This window comes from Mycetomoellerius zeteki, unplaced genomic scaffold (assembly GCF_001594055.1).
Source record: "Mycetomoellerius zeteki isolate Tzet28-1 unplaced genomic scaffold, Tzet1.0 scaffold311, whole genome shotgun sequence".
Classification (NCBI taxonomy): domain Eukaryota; kingdom Metazoa; phylum Arthropoda; class Insecta; order Hymenoptera; family Formicidae; genus Mycetomoellerius; species Mycetomoellerius zeteki.
Genome location: NW_017257296.1, coordinates 175,069 through 197,571, shown reverse-complemented (window position 1 = coordinate 197,571; position 22,503 = coordinate 175,069). Strand labels below are relative to the sequence as shown.

General features: G+C 38.7%; 1 protein-coding gene across 3 annotated transcripts in view; it reads right to left on the bottom strand.

Moving 5' to 3' along the window:
- Nucleotides 1-2,799: 2,799 nt before the first annotated feature.
- Nucleotides 2,800-22,503, bottom strand: part of LOC108724853 (uncharacterized) — a 109,951-nt gene continuing 90,247 nt past the window's right edge. Inside the window, exons 15-31 of one of the 3 annotated variants that reach the window (XM_018451519.1) lie at nucleotides 21,049-21,170; nucleotides 13,698-13,898; nucleotides 12,745-12,837; nucleotides 12,162-12,401; nucleotides 10,818-10,898; nucleotides 10,264-10,413; nucleotides 9,729-9,749; nucleotides 9,315-9,582; nucleotides 7,778-8,164; nucleotides 7,458-7,616; nucleotides 7,182-7,372; nucleotides 6,644-6,874; nucleotides 5,910-6,410; nucleotides 5,540-5,722; nucleotides 5,133-5,235; nucleotides 4,913-5,047; nucleotides 2,800-3,952 (exon numbers count right to left, since the gene is read on the bottom strand). In XM_018451519.1, the coding sequence (XP_018307021.1) occupies nucleotides 3,840-3,952; nucleotides 4,913-5,047; nucleotides 5,133-5,235; nucleotides 5,540-5,722; nucleotides 5,910-6,410; nucleotides 6,644-6,874; nucleotides 7,182-7,372; nucleotides 7,458-7,616; nucleotides 7,778-8,164; nucleotides 9,315-9,582; nucleotides 9,729-9,749; nucleotides 10,264-10,413; nucleotides 10,818-10,898; nucleotides 12,162-12,401; nucleotides 12,745-12,837; nucleotides 13,698-13,898; nucleotides 21,049-21,170 (3,179 nt within the window). In that variant the 3' untranslated portion in view covers nucleotides 2,800-3,839. The remainder of the gene's footprint in view (nucleotides 3,953-4,912; nucleotides 5,048-5,132; nucleotides 5,236-5,539; nucleotides 5,723-5,909; nucleotides 6,411-6,643; nucleotides 6,875-7,181; nucleotides 7,373-7,457; nucleotides 7,617-7,777; nucleotides 8,165-9,314; nucleotides 9,583-9,728; nucleotides 9,750-10,263; nucleotides 10,414-10,817; nucleotides 10,899-12,161; nucleotides 12,402-12,744; nucleotides 12,838-13,697; nucleotides 13,899-21,048; nucleotides 21,171-22,503) is intronic. The other 2 variants (XM_018451521.1, XM_018451520.1) reach the window with 2 other exon arrangements.

Below are 22,503 nucleotides of genomic sequence, written 5' to 3'. Positions count from 1 at the left end.
ATTTATATTTTCTAAATATTATAATAACATTATTTTAATTTTTTTTTTAATAATATTCATGTAACATTCTAGGAACATTTTGCGCTTATAGGGATATACCTTTGTTTAAACATTTATGATAAAATAATAGAAGATTCAATTGACGAGAAAACAATAATAAATGATAAAATGATCTTGAATCTAATTAAGCTAATTTGATATCTATTAAATTTTATTTTAGTTCACAATAAAGATATTTTATCAAACTTTAAGTTTAATTAGTTTTTGGATTGAGGAGGATGAAAAAATCGGCCTTCGCCATTTTTGCTCGCCATACGATTTTTATTTCATCGTTATAACAATAACAATTTTTTTTCCCGTGTTAATTCGGATAGTGTTTCGTCTATTAATAATATTCTGCGATATTTCGCGTCGCATCGCTTACACGACTCGTATATAAATTACGAGAATTTACCGGTGCGGGGGTGACCGGCGTTTGAAGTTAGCGGCGATCGCCCATACCGCAATTATCGATACTATCGATCGCGCGCGCTTGCGATTCTCGATGCTGCTATTTGACTTAACGGTGGACTTTTGCAAAGTACGTCACGGTTGCAAAAGCTGTTACACCGTGCACGATTATGTACAGGAAACAATACGTGCTATACAATGACACGTGTGTGTGTGTGTGTGTGTATATGTGTGTGTCGCACGCGTAGATTATATCGTTATAAAAACTTATTGCTAAGAGCTCGAGAGTGTGTGTATGTTAAGAGAGTCAAATTGGAGGACGCATAAAGGAGCTGATTACGGTCACACAATCATCCCTCCAGCATCGGCGGTGAGCCAATTTTTGATAGAATTATCATAATTTCTTTATTAGAGAGTTTTTGATTAGACTCTGCCAATCTAAATGATTTTTTTCTGAACCAGTAGTTTTTATATATGTTTTTGAATATTTTATATGTATACAAATACGCATATATATAAATCATATATATAATTTTTCAGTATCCACAGCATCAAGTAAAATCTCGTGGATGTTAAGACTGGTGGTGAATACATAATTGTGATAGAATCATAATTTTTTAATTATTGGATCTTGATTAGATTCTGCGATGTAACATGTTTTTTTCTGGACCAGTATTTATATATACATATATATGTATATATATAATATTTAATATATCATTATGATATACAATAATACAATATATTATATAATTATGTTATTGTACAATACATTACATATTATATATGTAATAATAAATTATGTATTATAACTATAAATATGTGTAAATAATATTATATATATATATATTTATATACTGAATGTAAATTACATATACATTTAAGACTGTGTCCAAAATTGCACCTCGGCGCTGGAGGGATATAATAATAATATTAAAAGATGAAGTGATATCGCGATATTAAGTTCAACTTGAAAAATCAAGTCGAACTAATTAAAAGTAATATAAGATATAGATCGTGTATGATCGTTTTTTTCTGTAATTTCTACTTTTACATGTAACAAATGCTCCAGCGTATCCCGCATCGATCGATACGGCGATTCTTCATAATTGACGATTATTTAATCGCTCATGATAAGAATTTGGCACTCTTCTCTTATGAATGTGTGACAATTGCTCTAAACATTAAAACGCCATACTACAACGGCCCATGAAAAATCGTGTATATAACGCTAATAGCAACGGGCGCTTTAGAAGCGTAAGTATCGTGAGTTTCTTACAATCTAGTTTACACGGTAATTCACACACTTGTTTTTGTCGCCAGTTCGGCGAATAAAATCTCGAAGGCTCGATTTTAGCGCGATTATTTTCTTTACTATCTATAATGGACCTTCTACAATAAGCTAATTACTAAGCTTTAAGTCTTAAGACTCATAGGTAGTCACCACATATTGAATTGTGACGTCAAAAGCGAGAAAATGCACGTTAATTTTTGTTATGTCAAATAAAGACAATTTAGATAAAACTAAAATTTAATTTTATGCATCGCGAACTTTTATTCAATATACATGCGTAGCCTATTTTCACTTTTACGTGTCTTTTATTTACTAAATGTCCATTTATAGTTACTAAATGATAAGATCGTTTTAAAACATTTGTATTGAATAAAAGTATTTCACATGTCTTTTATCACTTTTTACGATTATTGACTGTCAGGGGAGATCAGAATAGCTTTCGTTCACTTTTATAATTGTTTTAAAACGGTCTCGTTTTGTTTCATATTGTCTTCATTTACAAATGGCACGTAATAAAAATTAATGTGTCCTCTGGTGGAAAAATTTGTCCAAATGTGTTCGAAATGTAGTCAAGATGTGTCCGAATTCGTCCTAAATGTTTCCGAAAATTATCGAAATGTACAAATTCGGACAGTTACAGATAAAATGAGATACTTTCCGTCAAATTTCGTTAATACTGTTTGAATTTGTTAGAATTTGTCATTTTCCATATTTTTTGGAGAAACTATGATAAATTTTTTCCACCAGAGTCATTTCTCGCTTCTAACGTCACGACTCAATATAAGTACCGAGGAGCCTTAAGCCATAAGAAATAGGTCAATCACAGTCGAATGTGAAAAGAATAATCGATTATGATCGATCAATTTTTTATGGGCCTTCCACAATAAGTCATTACCCAAACTTTAAATTTTAAGCAGTAAGAAATGTTTACCAATTATAGTCAATTATTCTTTTCACATTCAACTGTGATTGGTCAGTTTCTTACGGCTTAAGATTTAAGCTTAGATAATGACTTAATGTAGAAAACCTATTATGGTTTAAGACTTAGGGTCCTGGCATACAAAAAACTTAAGGCAGTAAGACGTAAGCAGTAAGGAAATCAACATGTTGGATTCGCTGCTACTTATGTTATGGCCTTACGGACTCTACTGTGATTGGTCAATTCGCTTACTGCTTACGTTTTATTGCTTAAGTTTTTTGTGTGCTATGGCCCTTAAAGCTTAGATAATAGTTTATTGCAGAAAGTCCATTCCACTCAAATCTCGTCGCATTGCATGTTTGACGCGTTACAACCGCATACTTTTGTTTGGCGCCGCTAAAATAAAGTCTTGCCGCGCCGTTAAATCTAATGGTACCATCTCGTTCACAGACACTTCGGCGAGGATACGCAAGTCTCGTCTGTCGACATATTATATATAAAAGTTTGCATCGTGAAAATGATTGTACGTAAAACGGGAAAGGACATAACGATATCCAAACCAGATTCTCAGTCGGGTGGGTTTTACAGTCTCTTATACTTACAAATACGCGATACGATTTGAAAACTTTCGAAAAAGAACTTTCGATCTGCGAAGAGACGCGGTAAAAGGTTTCTCCAAAGCCGGAATATATCGCCCGGAAGCGTATTAGATTCGTCGCGCGGGTAAGGTCTGGCGTCCGCTAGATTTGTTATTTAACGGCCGAACGCCTGAATTAGTAAAAAATGACAGTAAGTCGCAATGTTGTTCTTAAGTTTTAGTGCTTAAAAAGGGATGAGCTCCGTTTGATAATCCATTGATAGTCCTTTCTATCGCGCAGTTGCCGTCTGCGTTTTTCTTTATACGCTTTTTCGTATGTACTTGTACGTTATGAGCTCTTATCATATATAACAAATAATGACAACTACTTATATTACTGTATTATTTAGTCGATCATTATATACAATGCAATCAGTGCGCAAATAAAAAGCACTTCCTCAGTATGTTGCACGAACTTCCGTTTTCTTAACTAGTCGTTGAGAAAAAAGTTCCTCCCTCTTTTTATTTTCTTGTTCTTCTTTCTTATTCTTGGTATTGGCAGTAGTTTTGTGCTTTTGTTTGTATTCTTGGAACGATGCTTAGGAATAGAAGTTTTCTCTTTGCTGATAAAGCGGTAAAGGAGCCACTGGCGAGAGATCCTCATCGTCCAAGCTTGATTCAGTTTTCAGGGGAAGCGTTGCTAGAGCTTTCACTGTTGGTGAACGAGAGACATGAAGCAATTATAAATAATAAATTAATACGTTTATTGAAAATCAAGTCTTGTTATCTTTAACGCTTTTACTATTTTATATATATTTTTATTTCTTATCATTTATATGATAAGAAAATTATTCCTGTGAATTGTCGTTTTTACACACAATAGTTATTCTATTTCAATAAACGTATATCGATAGAAGTAATATTGCGGTTGTATTTGCTCAGCTTGATCGGAGGAAAAAAATAGGAGAAAAAAAGACGAAGAAAAAAAAGATGAAAAAACAAACCTGAAAATGATAATGTGACGTGCGTGTCCTATAAGGAGGGATGGAGTAAGCAAGTCGGTCAGTGTGCCTGGTTACCTATATACACACAAGCACAAAACAATCCAAACAACAATTCATACTCCCTAAGACGAGACTGTATTCGCTGTCTTGAACGAAAGCCATATTAATAAAATCGTATAAAAATAGCATATAACTCAAGTAATACATGCGTGTTCGTATCTGTGAGAAGATTACGTGAATGTATGCGCAATATAATGTAAATTACTCAAACCGAATGAACATTGACAATAACGTCAAACACTTCTGTAAAGGGCGTTCTACAATGCGTCGCAAACACCCTGTCGCCAATGCTTTGCGATAACCTATCAGAATTGTGTCAATACTAATTATTGACACTTTTGATTGGCTGTCACGAAGGATTGCGACTGTGATGAGGTGTTTGCGACGTATTATATTATAGAACACCGTTAAGCGATAGAAAAATAAAAATCATTGTACCAGAAATATAGAAAATGTGAAATTGCACTCATCATTGATCGAGCGTGGTAAAGAAATACGGTTTTTTCTTCTTTTCTGAAAGCTAAACGAAACGAGCATGCTGCCATAGCTGTACGTAAAAACGATTACAATCATGCAATGATCGTACTTGGAATGTTGTCGACACGTACCCGCTACCATTTTACTTTTCTCCATCACTTGCTTCGCCAATATCTGATTAAGTTGGAGAATGTGTTCCCTCTGCCGTTTTTCTTCCACTACTTTGCGTTTCAAGGTGTCTGATTTTTCTACGTTAGAATCATCGTCTGAAATTAGGTGCATATTTACAAAATATTTTTATAATCATTGTCACAAAAATGGTAAATAATTGGAGAAAAAAATATCGCATACCACCTCCTTCCGGTGCAGTCACGGTTGTCTCTGAGAGCATTTTCCTAATTGCTTCCGCCTTCTTTAAGCGTTGCTCTTGTTCTTCTGCTGTTAACTCCGGCGTCTGGAAAAAATAATAACATATATGATATAATAAAAATAATAATACATATATATAAATAGACTTTAATTAATTCAGCTTAATTTAATTTATTCAATATGATTTAATGATAATATTTATACATATAATTCTCCAATATATAGATTTATATAAATAATAAAATAAAATATATTATTTTTTTCATGATACAAATTCCTAACATATAATCTTTTCGATTTTTAGATTTATATTTTAAAAGCAAAGTATAATTAAATTCATCTTTATGAAATTTAATTTAAAGAAATTAATGAGTACAAGTTATAAATACCTGTTCAGGAATATATCTCTCGGGAATGACAATTTTATTAGGCGTGCCTAATAGCTGATCTATAGTACTCTCATTATACTTCAACTCTTTGTGACTTAACGTCGATCGTACCACGTCAGGGGCGTTTATCCTGGGTCTGAGCGCTCTTTCCATATCCAGATCGTCCCTGGCTCTACCCATGCCCTAGAAATTATCAAAGACTCTCGTAACGTATAAGCGAAAAATCAGGATTTTCGAAACTGCCACGATGGGCAATAGCACGGCACAGCGCAGCGATGAAAGTCAGTGACAGGAAATAGACAAAGTGAGACAGAGGTAGACGAAGACAGGAAAATGAGAGAGAACAGAAATTGAATGAAACAAAAAATACCATCTTCGAGAAAGTATCTTCTAGATCGAGCACTGGTTTGCTACTAGACACAGTGTAATGCCGCCTTTTCTCGCGAGGAATTTGCCTTCGTCTCGGTCCCTCCACCCTCTTCTCCGTCATTTCTTTGATAATCTGTTTGGCAGCCTCGCTCTTGAACACCGGCGACAATTGCGGCGAATCGGACTGGTTTGTGTTCGCCGTCGTTGCGGTGGTCGGTCTCTCGTGAATGCCGACGTTAGTCGGCGATGTTAATTCGGGGCTCATGGCACCCGCGAGAGTGCCGATTTTCTCGTATTGCCTGTACGGTCCAAGCGAATAGTTGTTATAGTGAGACTGCGCGGCGACCATCGTCGCTTGCGACGGATAATTCTGGCTCTGGCATGGGCTGTATGACGAGGCGGTCGAGTAGTTGGGAGAGCTCATCGGCATGTGAGAGCTGGACGTAGGACTATCCGTGTACGGTGACAGAGTGCTATCGGAGCTGCCGTCGTGACTTTCGAACTGCGATGGAGCGTCAAAAAAAAATTGTAAAATGCCGGGATCGAAGGGATTAACAAAAATGGGCGAGCGAGACGAGCGTCAGGATGCTCGAGGTAGAATAAAATTATCAATAATATTCGCAAAAATATATGTATATCAATAAACGTGCAGAAGTAAGGTTTTGCTGTACGGAATAATCTGAGAGTTGACCTGGAATTGTGTTTTTTTAGACAAAAGTTATTGGCAGGACTTACCCTAATTTTATGCCGACGTGCCATCATGGTCTTCAGGGCATGCATACTGTCGCTTCGCGGTGGCGGTACCACGGGTCCATAGTGTACTCCAGTCTGCTGTTTTTGCCCACCGAAACCACGCGGCAGAGACATGCTTCTTTGGAATTGAACATCGTCCAGTTCGGACAGCTGAACCGTGCTCTGCGCGTGAACAATCGGCGATTCCTCCACTACTCTGCCAAGCTGAGCTTTCTAGATATTAAAAGATCTGCATTAGTATAGGTTTAAAGAAATTGATATTTCTTTTTATTAGATTTGACTACACTGAAAAAATACTAAGTTTTAATAAATATTTGTTAGAATAGTTTTAAGTAAATATTTACTAAATGTAAACATGTATTTATTTGATTGAAAAACAATTAATTTGTATGATTTAACTATCTTTTTTTATTGAGTAAATGTTTTATTTAGTACTATTCAAAGAAATATGCATTAAGAATCAATAAACTTTTTTCAGTGTATTTAAAAGGACATGTAACCGAAGACAAAACGATCGTACTTCGAATTTTTGGGAGCCTCCGAAATCATCATCGGACAATCTCTTCGCGCAGCCTGGTGCCTGGAGGCCGTTCGTCAGAGGAATTCCGAGATTGCCGGTTCTATCGCCGCGGTCCCTTTGTCGCCTTTCCGATTCGCGTTTCACTATGCGCACCGTCTTAATCTCTTGCTTTTCGCGATTGTGCATTAATCCTGCGAAGGCGCGGAGAGAAGAATGAAATTTCCGACGTGTGTCAGGCTTAATAATGTTTCCGCAGTGAAACGGGAGGCGACTTACCGGCGAATTTGTTGTCCTCGTTTTGTCTGTAATTATCATTCAATAACAATGCTTCCTCGCTCAAAGGGGGCGGCGGTGGTGGGATATATTCCGGAGCAGGATTTAGCGTGCCATTCATTACATTTCCGTTATGCTTGCTCGTGTCAGCGACATAATCGCCTTGCGTTAAAAATACAAATCGATATTTGAATATCAGAATTATTTTATGATTACGCTAATTGATATTCATTGTTATTTATCTAAATACACATGAACATCATTAATAACAATATTTGTTCATATTAATAGGAATTCTCGCCATAATCCAACAATCATATTACCTGCTACTCTTGAATCCGTATTAACGTACAGGGGCACCACTTGAATCGCGTTACCTTTGCCCTGCATTTGGTCTTTCAATAATTGTTGCTTTAATTGGTGTTGTTGAATCTGTTCGCGCAGCTGTGGCGAGAGCGTCGATATGTGATTTTGTGAGGGTTGTACGAAGGATTGCTGATTATGTGGGCGATTCAATGGGGATAAGTCCTTGTACTGGGTAGGAGAGCCATATCGCTGGTGGGAGCTATCGTTTTGTTTGTTCGGAGGTGAGATAGACAAAGACGGACTCGACGGCGAGTCCAAACCATGGTCCAGAGTTATGCCGGAATCTAAATCAGTCTCCAACCAAGAATTTTGCGTACGTTTCTTCGAATGATGCACTTGAGGAGCTAAGGGGAAAATTACATCTTTTAAACATCATTTTTTTTTTTCAAAAAATATGCATCCCGATATTTAACAAATAATCAATAAATGCAATATACTGTTTTATTTGCGATATACAGGGTGTCCCAAAAAGATCGGGACACCTAAATATCTCGGGAAATATAAGTTTTACAGAAAAGTGTTTCAGACAAAAGTTATATGGTTTAAAAATATCTATTTACTAATCTTATCAGTTTGACCTTGGGTTGCGTAGCCAAGGTCAGGTCAAGGTTACATTGATTTTCTTAAATGGAACACCCTATTTTTGATTCAAGAATCTAATAGCTGATATCGAGAGCTTTCCAAAACGCTATAATGAAATATTTTTTCATGAAGTACTTTTCAAGTTATAATGCTTTAAACAGTATCGCCGGCAACGGATGAAACGTACTTCATGAAAAAATATTTCATTATAGCGTTTTGGAAAGCTCTCGATATCAGCTATTAGATTCTTGAATCAAAAATAGGGTGTTCCATTTAAGAAAATCAATGTAACCTTGACCTGACCTTGGCTACGCAACCCAAGGTCAAACTGATAGGATCAGTAAATAGATATTTTTAAACCATATAACTTTTGTCTGAAACACTTTTCTGTAAAACTTATATTTCCCGAGATATTTAGGTGTCCCGACCTTTTTGGGACACCCTGTATATTTGTATAAATGTATATGTATACAAGGATAAGCATTATGCATTTACTACTGATTAAAATAATCTTTTTATGTTAATTTATTTAGATTAGGTCTGTCTAATGTTTTGCTCACCAGCTGAACACTTCTACCACTCTTCCATCGTTTTATTGAGCGAAACAAAGAGAAAATAAAAAAGAATAAACGCTAGAACTCTGCCCAGTGACTGGCAGAGCTGTAGCGTATATTCCTTTTTATTTTCTTTCTGTCTCATTCAACGAGATGCTGGAGAGGTGGAAGTGTTTAGCTCGTGAGCCAAGTATTGGACGGGCCTGATTAAGATAAAGTAATAATAAATTTTGATTAATAATGACAGTTTATTACAATATGAATTTTGTAATCTTTGATTAAGTTTGAATAGAGTCAATATTAATCTTTAAGTTTTGAAATTTTTGATGGTTTCGACACCTTGTATTGTTAGACTCACCATGCGGTGGCTGCGGGCGAATTTGCTGCACCAAACTATGAGATTTCTCCGTCAGTTGGCGAACTTGAATGCTCAGTTCCTTCCTCTGTCTCTGCAGATCACCGACGAGTTGTTGCACTCGTCGTAATTCCGCTTCCAGCGGTGCGGTCGTGCTCGAAGTGTCCCTCGCGACGTTACCGGCATATCTTCTGGAAGCTTGCACCTTTTGCCTCAGCACCACCAAATCTTGCTCCAATCTCGCATTCTCGGCGACCGTTTCCTCAAGTTTCTGAAAACACATGAGAGAGTTGCGGACTATCAGGTTGAGAATTCGGCACGACTTTGATCGCTAGTCGACTGTCACATTACGAGAATGGCAACTAAACGGCGAATGACGGAACTGAATAATATAATGTTGTGAATAATGCAATTTACCTGGAAAAATACCGGTTTTACCTGGAAACAGTGAATCGAGATTTTAATTGCGATACGTAATACAATCTACTCTCGTCATTTACATTATCTCGTGCTACATTATCTTCTTGTATTACTATTATTTTCGTATTACTATTATTTTTTATTATTCAGATTGGCAAAGAATAATAAAAGACAAACTTAATAAAAACACGATAAAATGGTGAAGCAGACGTTCACTTCAAATTCAAATATTCATTGATAAACGAATAATTTCGAATCGTCAAAAAATTTTCTATTAGCAGAAACATCGGCAACAACGAAGCGCGTTTGAATATTCAATACGTTTCACGACGTTAAAAAAACATACGAAGAATTACGAACAGCAATTACTCGTATTTTGAAATCCGGATTGACGCGCAATTTACTTGTTTTTCTGTCAATCAGTCTGCATCGGTTTTTAATAGATTTGTTCACGTATGGATCAATCGGGATGCAGGAAGGTGAAAGCGCGTGTTAGCGGCTGTCACGGGTATACATTTTCAAAATTATCTACCTTCGAGTTATGGGCGAGCAGTATCCTCACTCTGCTCAGTTCGCGTTCCAACAGGAGTTGCTGCTTCCGATATCGCTCCGCTTCGACCAAATTGCTTCTGCTACCTTGCAGTTTGTGGCGCAACCCGCCCAAAGCCTTCTCGAGTATTTCCTACGAGCATTAAGTCGACCAGGCGTGTAATGTGATATTGTAAATTTCTATATCTTGGAATTAAGGGCAACTGCTGTCATTTCGCAGTTTATTGTGACAACGTCGTTTTAGTTCCAAGCGAATAACGACATCGACTCTCCTCTAAATTGTGAAGGATATAACAGATACCGAATCGTGTCTTTACATGGGTGAGATTACTCGGAACTCTTGAAGCTTAAAGTCAAACTCGATAGAATTATCTTCAAATATATTACAGAATGCATTTCTTCGAGAAGAAACTCGGAAAATTTTCGTACATTCATCGATTTGGTGGAAGATCGTTATAATTACATTCTTAAAGCATACGCGAAATTTTTCGAGCAATTTAAAGGCTTTATTGTAAGTAGTCATTATTAGGTTGATACCTTGTCCTGCTGGAGACTATGCAGTGTGCCAGATTCCTCCTGAAGCAGTCGATCGAGTTTGTAGAGCTGCTGCACTTTGGCCTACGACATAGAAAGGATATCGAGTGAACGACGAAACCTTCAAGTTTCGCTGTTCAAAGGACAAGCTAACGTTTCAATTGGAGCAGATCTCAGAGAGAAAAGGGAGATCTGCCATCGTTAATTCTAGAACAACGTTCCAGAATCTCTATTTTCTCAACGCCCGTCTCTATTCCTGTCCGTAAATGAAATTCTTTCGCGAGTAACGTGTGAAAAACATTGGTCAAAGAGACCTTTTGATTTCAACATTATTATGTTCGATAATATTATTATTTTAATAATATTATATTCGATGTTATTCTTTAGTGTGACACATAATTTTAATTTATTGCAGTACCTATATTTCCCTATATAGCAATTATTTTAAATCTCATTGAAGTCAACAAGATTATTATTTGTAATAATTAGTTAAATTGAATATTACTGAAAAAGAAAAGGAAAAAGGAGTATTTTTTCTCATTCGTTTTTATTTATTTTTTTTTTATTTGTTCATCGCACGGAAATGCATTTGTAAGGCTGCACAAAAGTGGATTAATTTTGTTATTCTAACGGAATATGCTTAATTAAGTTTCGACCGGTGAACGACATGCGCGATCGTCGAAAAGTTTTGAAGACAAACAATAAGAAGAAGGAAACGAGAAGTAAGATACTTAAATGGACATTGTCCGCAGAGACTTGACTTGTCTAGAAAGTATATCCTTCGGTAAAGTGAGCTCTTCGCAGAATTTACGAGGTCGTAAGTGTCGTCCGAGTTCGGTCTTTCTCGTGGTTGTGCCTGCGAGAGTAATTCTTAATTTTTGCACGTACCCTTTTTCCGATCGGCCTTTTACAACTTGTCTACTGTGGATTTCGCTTAGTATTATAGCACGCGAGAGATCGGGAATTGCTTTCATTGGTCAAGAAGACTTCCATGTCTGATGCACCTCACGCTTTCTTAGCACGGAGTATTATATTGTGGAAAGAATGTAATAATACGAGACGTAAGAGACAGAAATTGGAACGGGTAAAACGTATTTCACGGACGATATCTGACGAGATTGAGAAAGCGAAGAATATATGTACTATAATAATCGAGACATTCCATTTATAAGATCGTACACTTTTAATCAACGCATTTTTTCGAAATGATGTTTCTGCGAAATGATGAAAACGCTGCGAAAGTATAAGAATTATTTAAGAATTTCAGTAAACAATGATTTTTCTACTGCGTATATCCACATTAATTAAACTAGGATTTTTTTGTGACACGATAATTAAGTGAATCACCTGCAACTGTCCATGATCGGGACTCAACCTGTCCCAATCCCTGCGCTCCTCGGCCAACAGTCGCTGCTCCTGCACCCTTTGGTTAAATTCCAGACGGTCGCGATGATCCCTCGCGTTCTCGTGCAGATCGTGTCGAGAACCGGAAACATTGCTGGTCCCGTTGGCAGTGTTACGATTATATAAAGAGCCCAGCTTCACCATATTGTCCACGAGATTCACGAGAGGCTTGCTCTTCTCGTACTTTTTGGGGAAAAGTCAAACATGATTAAACTTAAAGTACTTTTTAATGTGCATTAACGCTTAGAAACAATATTAATTAAATCAATATTTTAATTCTATATTGATGAACGTTATCGAGAGACGAAGAATCAAGTTTGAAAAATATGACAATAATTTCAGCCACTTTTTAAAATTTGAGAAGATTATAATTTCAATTTGTTTAATTTTTATATTAATTCCTTTCACAAATCTTCAAAGTTAAGTTATTTATTCTTTTTCTAAGATATTGATTACTGAATCCATCGTTTCATATCTACGTAAATATTTCGAGGCAAACCTTCGCGAGGTATTTCACGTGTCTCACCTGCTTCTCGAGATCCATCAGATGCCTCTTGAGTTCCTCGAGTTTTTGAAGATTTTCTAACCGTCTCGGCGTGTCGAGATCCGCCAGTCTAGCCTGCGGGTGCAAACAAAATACACGAAACGTTTATCGCGTTGCATCAGAGGTTCCCTTGCTCTCCGCGTGTCAAAACAAACAACATTTGCGTTTTCGCGCGTTAAGCGACACGTTACTTCATGACATACAACGCAGTAAAGCCGGACAATAAACACATATTTGCGTAGAAAGGCGACCCTAAGTTCGACTCGACTTTCTCCTCGAATCTTGCACGTCGCGAGATCACAGGTGTATATTCATCTATGTCCCACATTTGACGTTGAACATAGTCGTCTGATAATGTTCTTTAAAGATCGTGATTTTTTAGTCCAATAGTCCATGAAGCTCCGAGTCGAGACTCGGGACTAAATATAGGACGTGAAAGAACCAATGTATCGCGCTTGCCTAGCAGTCAACTACACTTTGCGGAAGTCCGTAAAGCGCAATTGAATACGTTCAATCCGTTTATTTGCGCGCGAGCGTTACGTCACGTTGTCAACTATGAAAGAAACGATGTCAATCATACTATATTACCGTCACATGGATTCACAATCTGCGTGCATCTACAACATATCGATCTATTCTAACACATCCTGAAAGATCTCGTCAAACTACACGGTCGTCTGTCAAAGCGAATTATCTCTCTCTTTCTCTCTTCCTCTCTCTCTCTCTCTCTTTCTCTCTAACATTAAAGCAATCATTAAAAAGCAACGCTCCTCGAGCTCGAGGAGCCTACGACGTGTCTCCGTCCTCCAGACGGCTCCGATTTGCAGCCCTAAAGGGGCCCACGACCGCCATCGTCACCGTCACCGTCACCGTCCGTGGATCATCTAATTACTGTGAAAATTTCGTGAGATCGCGTGCAAAAGTTCTCTTCGGACCTGCGCCTCGATCTCCATGTGGCACGTCTCCATCGCCTTGAGGACCGTTGCGTTCTGACGTCGCAGTTGGATCAACAGTAGCACCAGTTCCTCGTGGGTCCTGCCGAGGAGTTCGCCGGCGGAGACGCGCACCAGTCCGGATGCGCCAGCTTGTGTCACCAGCCTGCCGCTGGCATCCGCTCTCAGGGAGCTGATGTTACTCTGTCGAGGCATGCAATCGTTTGTTAGCCACACACGCAAACAACGCAAGGGTAATCGAGCTGTGACATACGGAATTGTTACGTTACGGGGCCGCGAGGATTGCTCAAGGGATCGCGTGAGCTTTCGCACGATGGAGAAACGAGAGGACGAGGCTTTTATTAGTTAGAGAAAGCAAAGCGACGGATTAATTTTGCAATTATACACGGAACACACCGAGCATACGTGGATTTGATTGGCATGGAAGAGGAGAAAATATTATCATCGACAGCACGAGTTAAATTACCATCAACATTTCACAGTTGCGCCGATGTAGACGGCAAAATATTGTAGCTATTGTCCTGAATCATCCGAGATTCAGTGAGATCTTTCAGAATATGCAATAACTATTGTTTGTATATCATTGACATATTTTTCTCTTTCACGTATATCTTCTCTCGCCTATACGTAAACAATAAACTATCACGTCAATATAATAAAGATGCGTTCAGAAATATATACGTGGTCATCTAATTTTGTGAACAATAACTAATAAAACGGTGGAAACTGGTCGGAAACAGATTCCACGTGAATGCGAGAAATAGAGAATGTGGCGAGCCGCACTGGCCCGAATTACAAGGTAGCCCGTTTAGCTGTATCGAAATTTCAGCCGGCGGTTTTATGTCAGTTGTGTCTGCGAGAGTGTATGCAAACTTTTTAACTGCTGGAATTTCTCGGCGAGAGTCTAGGCAAGAGGGGATTACCGCTTAGCCGATCTCCCCGTCTGCCATTTTGCATTCGTCCCCCCCCGTATTCCAAAACCGCTACGTTTTAGTGGCTTTTACGGTTGGATTTGTGGTAGCTTCGGAAGTGAAGCGAGAGGCGGACACGTCCGACCTCAGGTCGTGTAATACGACGGAAGGCAACGCGACGTAAAGTGGAACGCGATACAAATAATTGCTGAAATAACAGCAGTTATCGAAGAGTAATTTGGTTAACATTTGCACTTGTGAGGCAATTGTAAATAAATAAGTGACACGCTATCAATTTACGTGTAACTGCGTGACTCATTCAGCTGAGTATTTACCCGCATTTACGTCAAACAATATCGTTTGTGTATCGATATTATTTCGTCAGTGGAATGAAATTCAGAATTTATTTCTGATCGCGTATCAATATCCCTTGGGCTTAAATTTTCATCGCTCGGTACAAAAGTATCATGTAAGAGTCTAATTATATTTATCTCTGACCATTCCCTCTCTTTTATATCTCTCAATTTTAAGAAGTAACTAGTTCAGTTGGCCGTGTTTATCTATAACGTTCGACTTTCAAGTAATTTTGAAGCTTCGAGCAAATTGGCCAAACAATCGTATCTCTTGTGCGCCATTGCAAGAATTTCTAAAGATCGAGAAAAACGAAGAAACGGAGGGCTCGCCATAGTTTTCTATTACTTTCCAATTTTCTAATACGCCTCTCTGACCGAGGGAGACGAGCCAGAGGCGACGTACAAATTCTTATAGACATATCGACACGGACGAGCGCAAACAGATACAGGTCATGCCGAGGTTCGATGCACGTAGCGTTGCAGCGAAGAAACGGTGTAGGAATGAAATTCGTAGCAATCACCATTGGATCGTAGTTTTCTTCTAGTGCAAACGAAAATACGCCTTCTTTATTTTAACAGACAGGTCCCAAAAGATAGCTCGTACGCTCTTCGCATTCCACCGGAATCTTCGCTGGTCGCGGTATCTTTGTGAGGTCGTGCAATCTGTATTCGTAGGATATACCAGAGCGAGATCGAGGGCATTCCCTCGTCAGGAATGGTCGCTCAGCGAATCCTAAATCCTTCGCCACGCGTTGAAGTACGTCAACATGACCGCGCGAGGTACGACGAAGCACATCGCGAAAAGGAAAGGCACACTCACGCTTGCTCATTGTATCGCCAAGGACAATTCCTCCTTAAACAAGCAGAGTTCTTGTAGAAAGCCAAGGAATTTTCAATTTGCCGCATTCTCTTGCGGCTGCTTAATGCCCGTCGACTTTTATTCTTTATCTTCCACGTATAATTCAGAGTTTACCACAAAACTGTCTGGAAATCGCAGGAAATTAGGGAAATTGAAAACAGTCAGGGAAATCAAGGAAAATCAAGTCAGGAAATTTTCTAGAAGATTAAAATTCTTGGTTTTAAAGAAGTTTTATATACGAATACATCACATCTATGTAATTTTGGAATATTACCAACTTGACAATTAAATTCGAGCAGTGTCAGTAATTTTTTACAAGCATCAACAGTAATTTACATTACTATGTTAAATTGTTCTCTCAACAAAATATTTAACGGTTTCTCAAGTCGGAACAAAAATATAAAAAATTTCAAAATATTATTGAAATTTAGGAAAAATCAAGAAATTTTGTCTGGAAATCAGGGAAAAGTTATGAAATTTTAGGACGAGGAATTCGTGGCAATCCTGCAATTATTAAATGCATGTTGATAGTTATATAAAAGATATTTCGTCTTTCATAATATCGATATGATAGCATCCACTTCACTTCTTCGAAAGTGCAAACAAAGCGTGGTGTCCTTAAGTTTAACAGAGAGATCCTGAACATTCGCGCTAAACTTCGTCTTTAGAATGTTCAAAGAAAAGTCTCCGAAGGTCACTTTCCATCCTTCCTAATTTCAAATCTTTAACTCCAAACGAATGTATCAAACAAAGTTACTTGATCGCACTCCAAAGATAGTAACCTATGACGTCTCGAATCTTCTACTTTACCTGTTTGCGCTCTGGAAGTTCCTACGTTTTTCTCAGGGATTAGCCAGACGGGGGATGCTCAATTCGCAGAAAATGAAGAAATTTCCACCGCGAACTTACGAATCTCGCGTCGGGGTGACGAACGGGAAGCGGTATGGCGCGCGTCGAGCGACGCTTCGGCGGGCGGACTGGCGTCATGCCCGGTTGGATCGGCTAGCTTGTTCGCCGACCGACCAGCCGGTTGCATAGTGTGCATCGCCGCCTTGCCTGGTTCGCCCGGTGCCCGACGTTTTGTACCTTTTGCCCCCGAAGGGCCCCGGTCGTCTCTCGACCACACGCGGGTATGCTCGCCGACGAAAGTTCGGAGCTGCTTATTCACGTTCCTCTCGCTTCTCTCGCGACTCTCTCATCTCGCGGATGTTCTCCTATCGACTTCTATTAGCCATTAGAACGATGACGTGGATCAACAAACGAGATTCACACGTGTGAAACGGACGTGTATCTCTTGCGGCGACATCCCGCGGTTGACGTGTTCCTAAGATGCGAGGTGTCGGTTTACGCGGGAAGATGATTCGCGGTTTAACGTTATCGTGATGGTTCCATTGGCGAGGGGGAAGAAATGATATTTTGCGACTTTTGTATTTTGTAATACGATCGTTGAATAGTGATCGACGGTAAGTTAAAACTCGAGACGTAAATTGATTTTCGAATGCTATACAGAAAAAAAAAATAATTTTGCTGAAGTGTCTAAAAATTTAGCTAGATACAGATCCGAAAATAATTTTGTTGAACTAGTAAAATAATTATGCGGGAATCTCAAGCAATGATGAGCGATGTTGCAAAAAATTTTAACATTCTAACAATCAGTTTGAGCGTCCTACATAATTATTTTAATCCTCTGACAAAATTATTTTAGATTTGATAAATACTTCTGCAAAACTGTCCTTTTCGTATTCTTTTAATCTGAACTGTTGTTGAAAGTGGAAGAGAAGAAATTAAGTATTCTTGGAAAAATGGGAGCATCTTGATGGCTCATTTCGCCAGCCTCCGACGCGACCACATTGCACGCAATGCCACCACGTTACAGACGGTTTTTCACAAATCCTACATTGCCGTAATAAATAACATATTATGTCAGAGCTATTCTCCTACGATAAGATTCGTCGCGAGGAACGATGAATTTGTGTAGAAGGATGAATGCCTCGCCATCATGCGCAGACGGCAAAATCCATTGTGCACGAAGCTTAAGACCCGTCTGCAGTTCCTTGGCACGGTGCCCTTGCTGACCGGTGCTGACCGTATGCAGGATCGACCCTGGACCCCATGTTTCTCGTTTGTCTTTTTTTCTCCGCCGTCTCCGTCGCTCTCTTCGCTTCTCCTTTCTCTCTCTTTCTCTCGCCCTCCCCTTTCGTCCCGGTCCTCTTGCCGCCCTTCACCACTCCATTGTATGTAATGGCGCCAGGACGACGACACTCGGGTCGTTACTTTCTTGCCTCTTCGTGTACTGCGCGTTTAAGATAAGCTTGCTTTAAGAAAACGATGGGCTCTCGTCCGAATTTGCTGTTCACAGGGCGAAAAATCCGTTTCTCGATCGAATCTGAGAATTCGTTGTTGCGGAACAGGCCGCGAAATCGTGCCGAAGAAGGCCGTCTAACAGGCTTATTTGTAACACAAACTTGTAAACTCCTCAAGCCGTGCTTAGAATATTATGACGATACGGACTGAAGGAACGACTTGAAAAGAAATGTAAAGCACAGTCGTAGATTCATTAGAGTCCTCACTATTTTAATGCGACCGCGAACCTAAATAAAAGAGTTCTCAAAATTCTGCTCAGTACTGGGATTCTGTAATTCTTATAATACTGTCGGTATCGTTATATTAAAATATTAGGTACCTTATTAATTTAAATTTTTAGTTAAAAAATGAACTTATAGCATTTGTTATAAATTATCTTAAGCTTTCAAGCACCCTTTAAACTTATGTATAATGCCGGTAATTAATATAAGTAACAATTCAGGTAAAAGATTTCGAGATGAACGAAAAAATATATTAGGTACCGCGGTTCGTGTTGTTTTTTCCTCTATAAACATCTCTTGAAAAAACGACACAACTTTCCGCGGTACCTAATAAGTGCCTAATATTTTTCGTTAAAGCTGTATTAAGGTCGTGCACCTTGAGAGATAAAAAACAGTTGCAATTACCATAATTTTACTATAATTTGTAGTCATTTTTTGAGACAACTATATATTTACAGTTATTTCAATCAAGCAAATATAGTTAATTATGCTATTAATAACAGTCACACATACTGCTTGAAAATCTTTAGTTTTTTCTTAACACATTTTTTAGTTATTATTACCACATAATTAGTAAATGAATTAAAAAAAAATAATTATATTCACTATAATTGCGATTGTGTTTACTGAATAAAAATGTTTATTTATTTATCATTTATATCTAAATATTTTACTCTACTAATATTTCAAATTATAATTTATAGTATCACTTTTTCATGTTTGAACTACATGTATGGTTATTATTACTAACATTATAGCAGTAATAATTATAAAAATGTAGCTCCTAACCATAATTATTTTACCTTGCAATTATACAGATATCAAATATTTTTCTCTTAGTACATGTATATTATTACGTTTTTATAAAATGTATAAAAACGTAATGAAAATATAACATTACCGATACTGTCGAATCACCGAATCCCAATGCAATTCTCGACCTGGCTTCATTTTTCCTATTAAATTTTGATCGCAAGACCATGACCTGCTGCATTTAACGACGGAACAACAATGATGACCTACTTCATATTCAGGATTATATGGATCAATGTGATACAGTTTGTAAATAATGAGAAATTCATCAGCGATAACCTCATCAGAATTGTTTTTCGCTTGGAAAAGTCGAAAGCGCCGATGAAAATGATTCGTCTCACGTTTATTGCGCACGATACCATAGCGCAAATATTATCAATTCTGTTTATAACGCGATGCATATCGTGTGTGTAACACGTGCGAAGGTGAGAGTCTCTCTCTCTCTCTCTCTCTTTCTCTCGGGGCAACATTTTAATTAATTGAGCTAATGGAATTTACATGCTGCGATGATGATATGCAGGCTATGCCGCGTCAATAAAACGGATAGCGTGTGTGTTTGCATGACAAGAGACAAAGAGACAGTTGTAGATAAAAGCAGCAAAACGACAAACCGTCGATCGTGCAACGTTCGCGGAAGAATTCGCCATTTTGTTTCCGGTAATTCGATCCCGGCGCGATCCACCAATATTATAAATCGGGGATTTTCAAGCTCGTCGCCTTTTTATATGGACAATAAACTCGCGTCGTGGACGCGCTACTGTGCTACACGTATACGTAATTTATTTTTACGAGTTGGAGGATTAGCGGGAGAGTAAGCCGTACGCTCGTAAACAAACCACAAACAATCTGCGAGAATGTTAGACTTTACCGCGGAACCGAACCGAATCGTCGTCGGTTGTCAGCCATCGGCGAGACTTGGTGCGTGATACAAGTGACACTTTTACGAAGCGTGCACATTCGCAATCGTCCTCCGGCCATAAATTTCCCGTTTGCGGTGACTGGCCACTGCGACGACGGTATGGTTAATTCACGCGCGCGACCGTTGCACGATCGATGCCGCGAATAGACGCGCGAATTTCCTCTCTCCATCCATCATGCTCTGCCATGCCAATCGGGATCGACGGGACTAGAGACCGTCTAATAAAAGTCTGGACATGAGAAAGCCACTTTTGCTTTGTCCGCCTTGTTTTAACAATTTCTGAGAGAGAGAAAGAGAGAGAAAAAGAGAGAAATAGACAAGAAAAAATAGAACAGAATGAGAAAGAGAAAGAAATAGCAAATATACATTCTTCTCTCTCGCAGATTTTTGTTAAAACTATTACCCTGCATACAAAACTGCGACTCGAGTCCAGACTCTTATTGGAGGGTCACTAGACTAGAGCTCTATGTGTAAAAGAATAGTGCAAATCAAAGGTCCGCCTTGTTTATCCTAATAACCATAGGCCTGTTCTTTTTGGCTGAACTTTTGCACCAGTTCATCTTTCTTCCTCTTCTTTCCTCCTGGAGAGAAACGGAAGAAAGATGAACTGATTTTCTCTCCAGGAGGAAAGAAAAGGAAGAAAGATGAACTGATGCAAAAGTTCAGCCAAAAAGAACAGGTTTCACATCATATTAAAGAATTAATAAGCGCTATGGGATGCTAGATCATCAAGTTAAAAATGGCGGTTGAAATAGCCAATAGGAAAGTTGTAAGCATTCGTCTTAGATAAAATGATTGCGCTACTCTTTTATAGTATAAATAGAGCTCTACTCTAGACGGGGCGCTCTTTCGCACCGAGGCGTTAAGGCGACTCGCCCGTCGTATTTGCTCACCCTTTTATGTAGCAGCTCGCTGCAATCCGCGCGTGGTCGCTGCTGGCCTTGTCTCGAACCCGTCATCGTGCCCCCGCCGCGGTCGACCTCCCTGCCGATCGGGCTCATCATTTTTCTCTCGCCTGCGAGCAGAAAGGAAGATAAGTTAGTTACGCAGGAGAAAGCCGCTGGAAGAGGAAGTCGCGTATTTCTGAGCGTGTCGTAACGAGCGAAAGGATCTGTGAAACCGGAAATATCGAAATCGACTGATATTCTCGAAGATTTTTTTTCTTTGTTCTCCCTCTCCTGCTTTGCTTGCAGCCTCAGACTCAGCGAAATAGCGAAAAAATTGTAATAACGATCCAGCAGATTGAACTTTCTCTTTAATCACGTGAATGGCAGTCGTTTGTATTTGCGCCTTAAAGCGCCGGAACTGTCGGAGCTACTGCTTTTCGTTATGATATTGCATCCGTTACAGAATGTCGCAGGCATTATTTTCAGCTGCAGATTGCCACAGAATTTCTTTCAGGAATTTTAAAATTTTTTCCTAACAAGAATTTAATAGGTTAACGATTTTTTTATATTATATTATATTTCAGTGATTAAATTATAATTTTTTTTTGTTTCATTATAAATTCAGTTTCGTTCGTTTTTTAAATATATTTTAAAAGATATATGGATATTCAGACATTAGCATATTTGTTCTGACTCCACAATCTGTGGCTGGACTGAACGATAATGGATCTGGGACGCCTTGTATAGGATATTCAAATGCCTATACAAGGCCAGAAATGTTCCATAGCTGCGACCGTTATAGACGCGTCGTAAAATGGAGAAACACGGACTTCCGTCTAACGCAGAAAATTGCGCAGCTATTGTATCTATACAGATACAATCGGATTGCACAAAGAAAATTCTTGGTGGACCGTGATTAGTATTTAGATTGCGGTGTTTCCTCCAATCTTTTTTGAAGAAGATATTTGCTAGGAGATATCATCCAGGAGCATTGTTCGTGTTTCCAAAAAATTACAATGTTTTTCCATTTTTCTTAGCATCAGATTCGATCAATCAGATTCGATTCTCCAAATGCGGTCAAGGGAAAGAAAGGGAATTGGGGCTGAAATCGTATCACTTATTCATCTTAAAAATGCTCGTCGTTACAAACTTACAATTTTTTTTTAATTAAAAAGGAATTACACGGATAGTGTAATTATGATTTCTCCATTAAAACCGCCCCGTAATGTTCGCGCGATAATATTGTGCAACCCCAATTCGTGTGTTCCTCCGTGGTTAAATGATATCGATCATGCGTACCTTTGCGTAGTTAGACAGGGCATACGGAGGCACACACGGGATTTCCATTATTCCACGTTGTGCATTAGATGGGTGGCACACAAACCTTATCGGGACACCACTGCTACGGATCCTCGAGTAATTAACCCCGGGCGCCCGCTGAAATTCTCGACCTAAATTTAT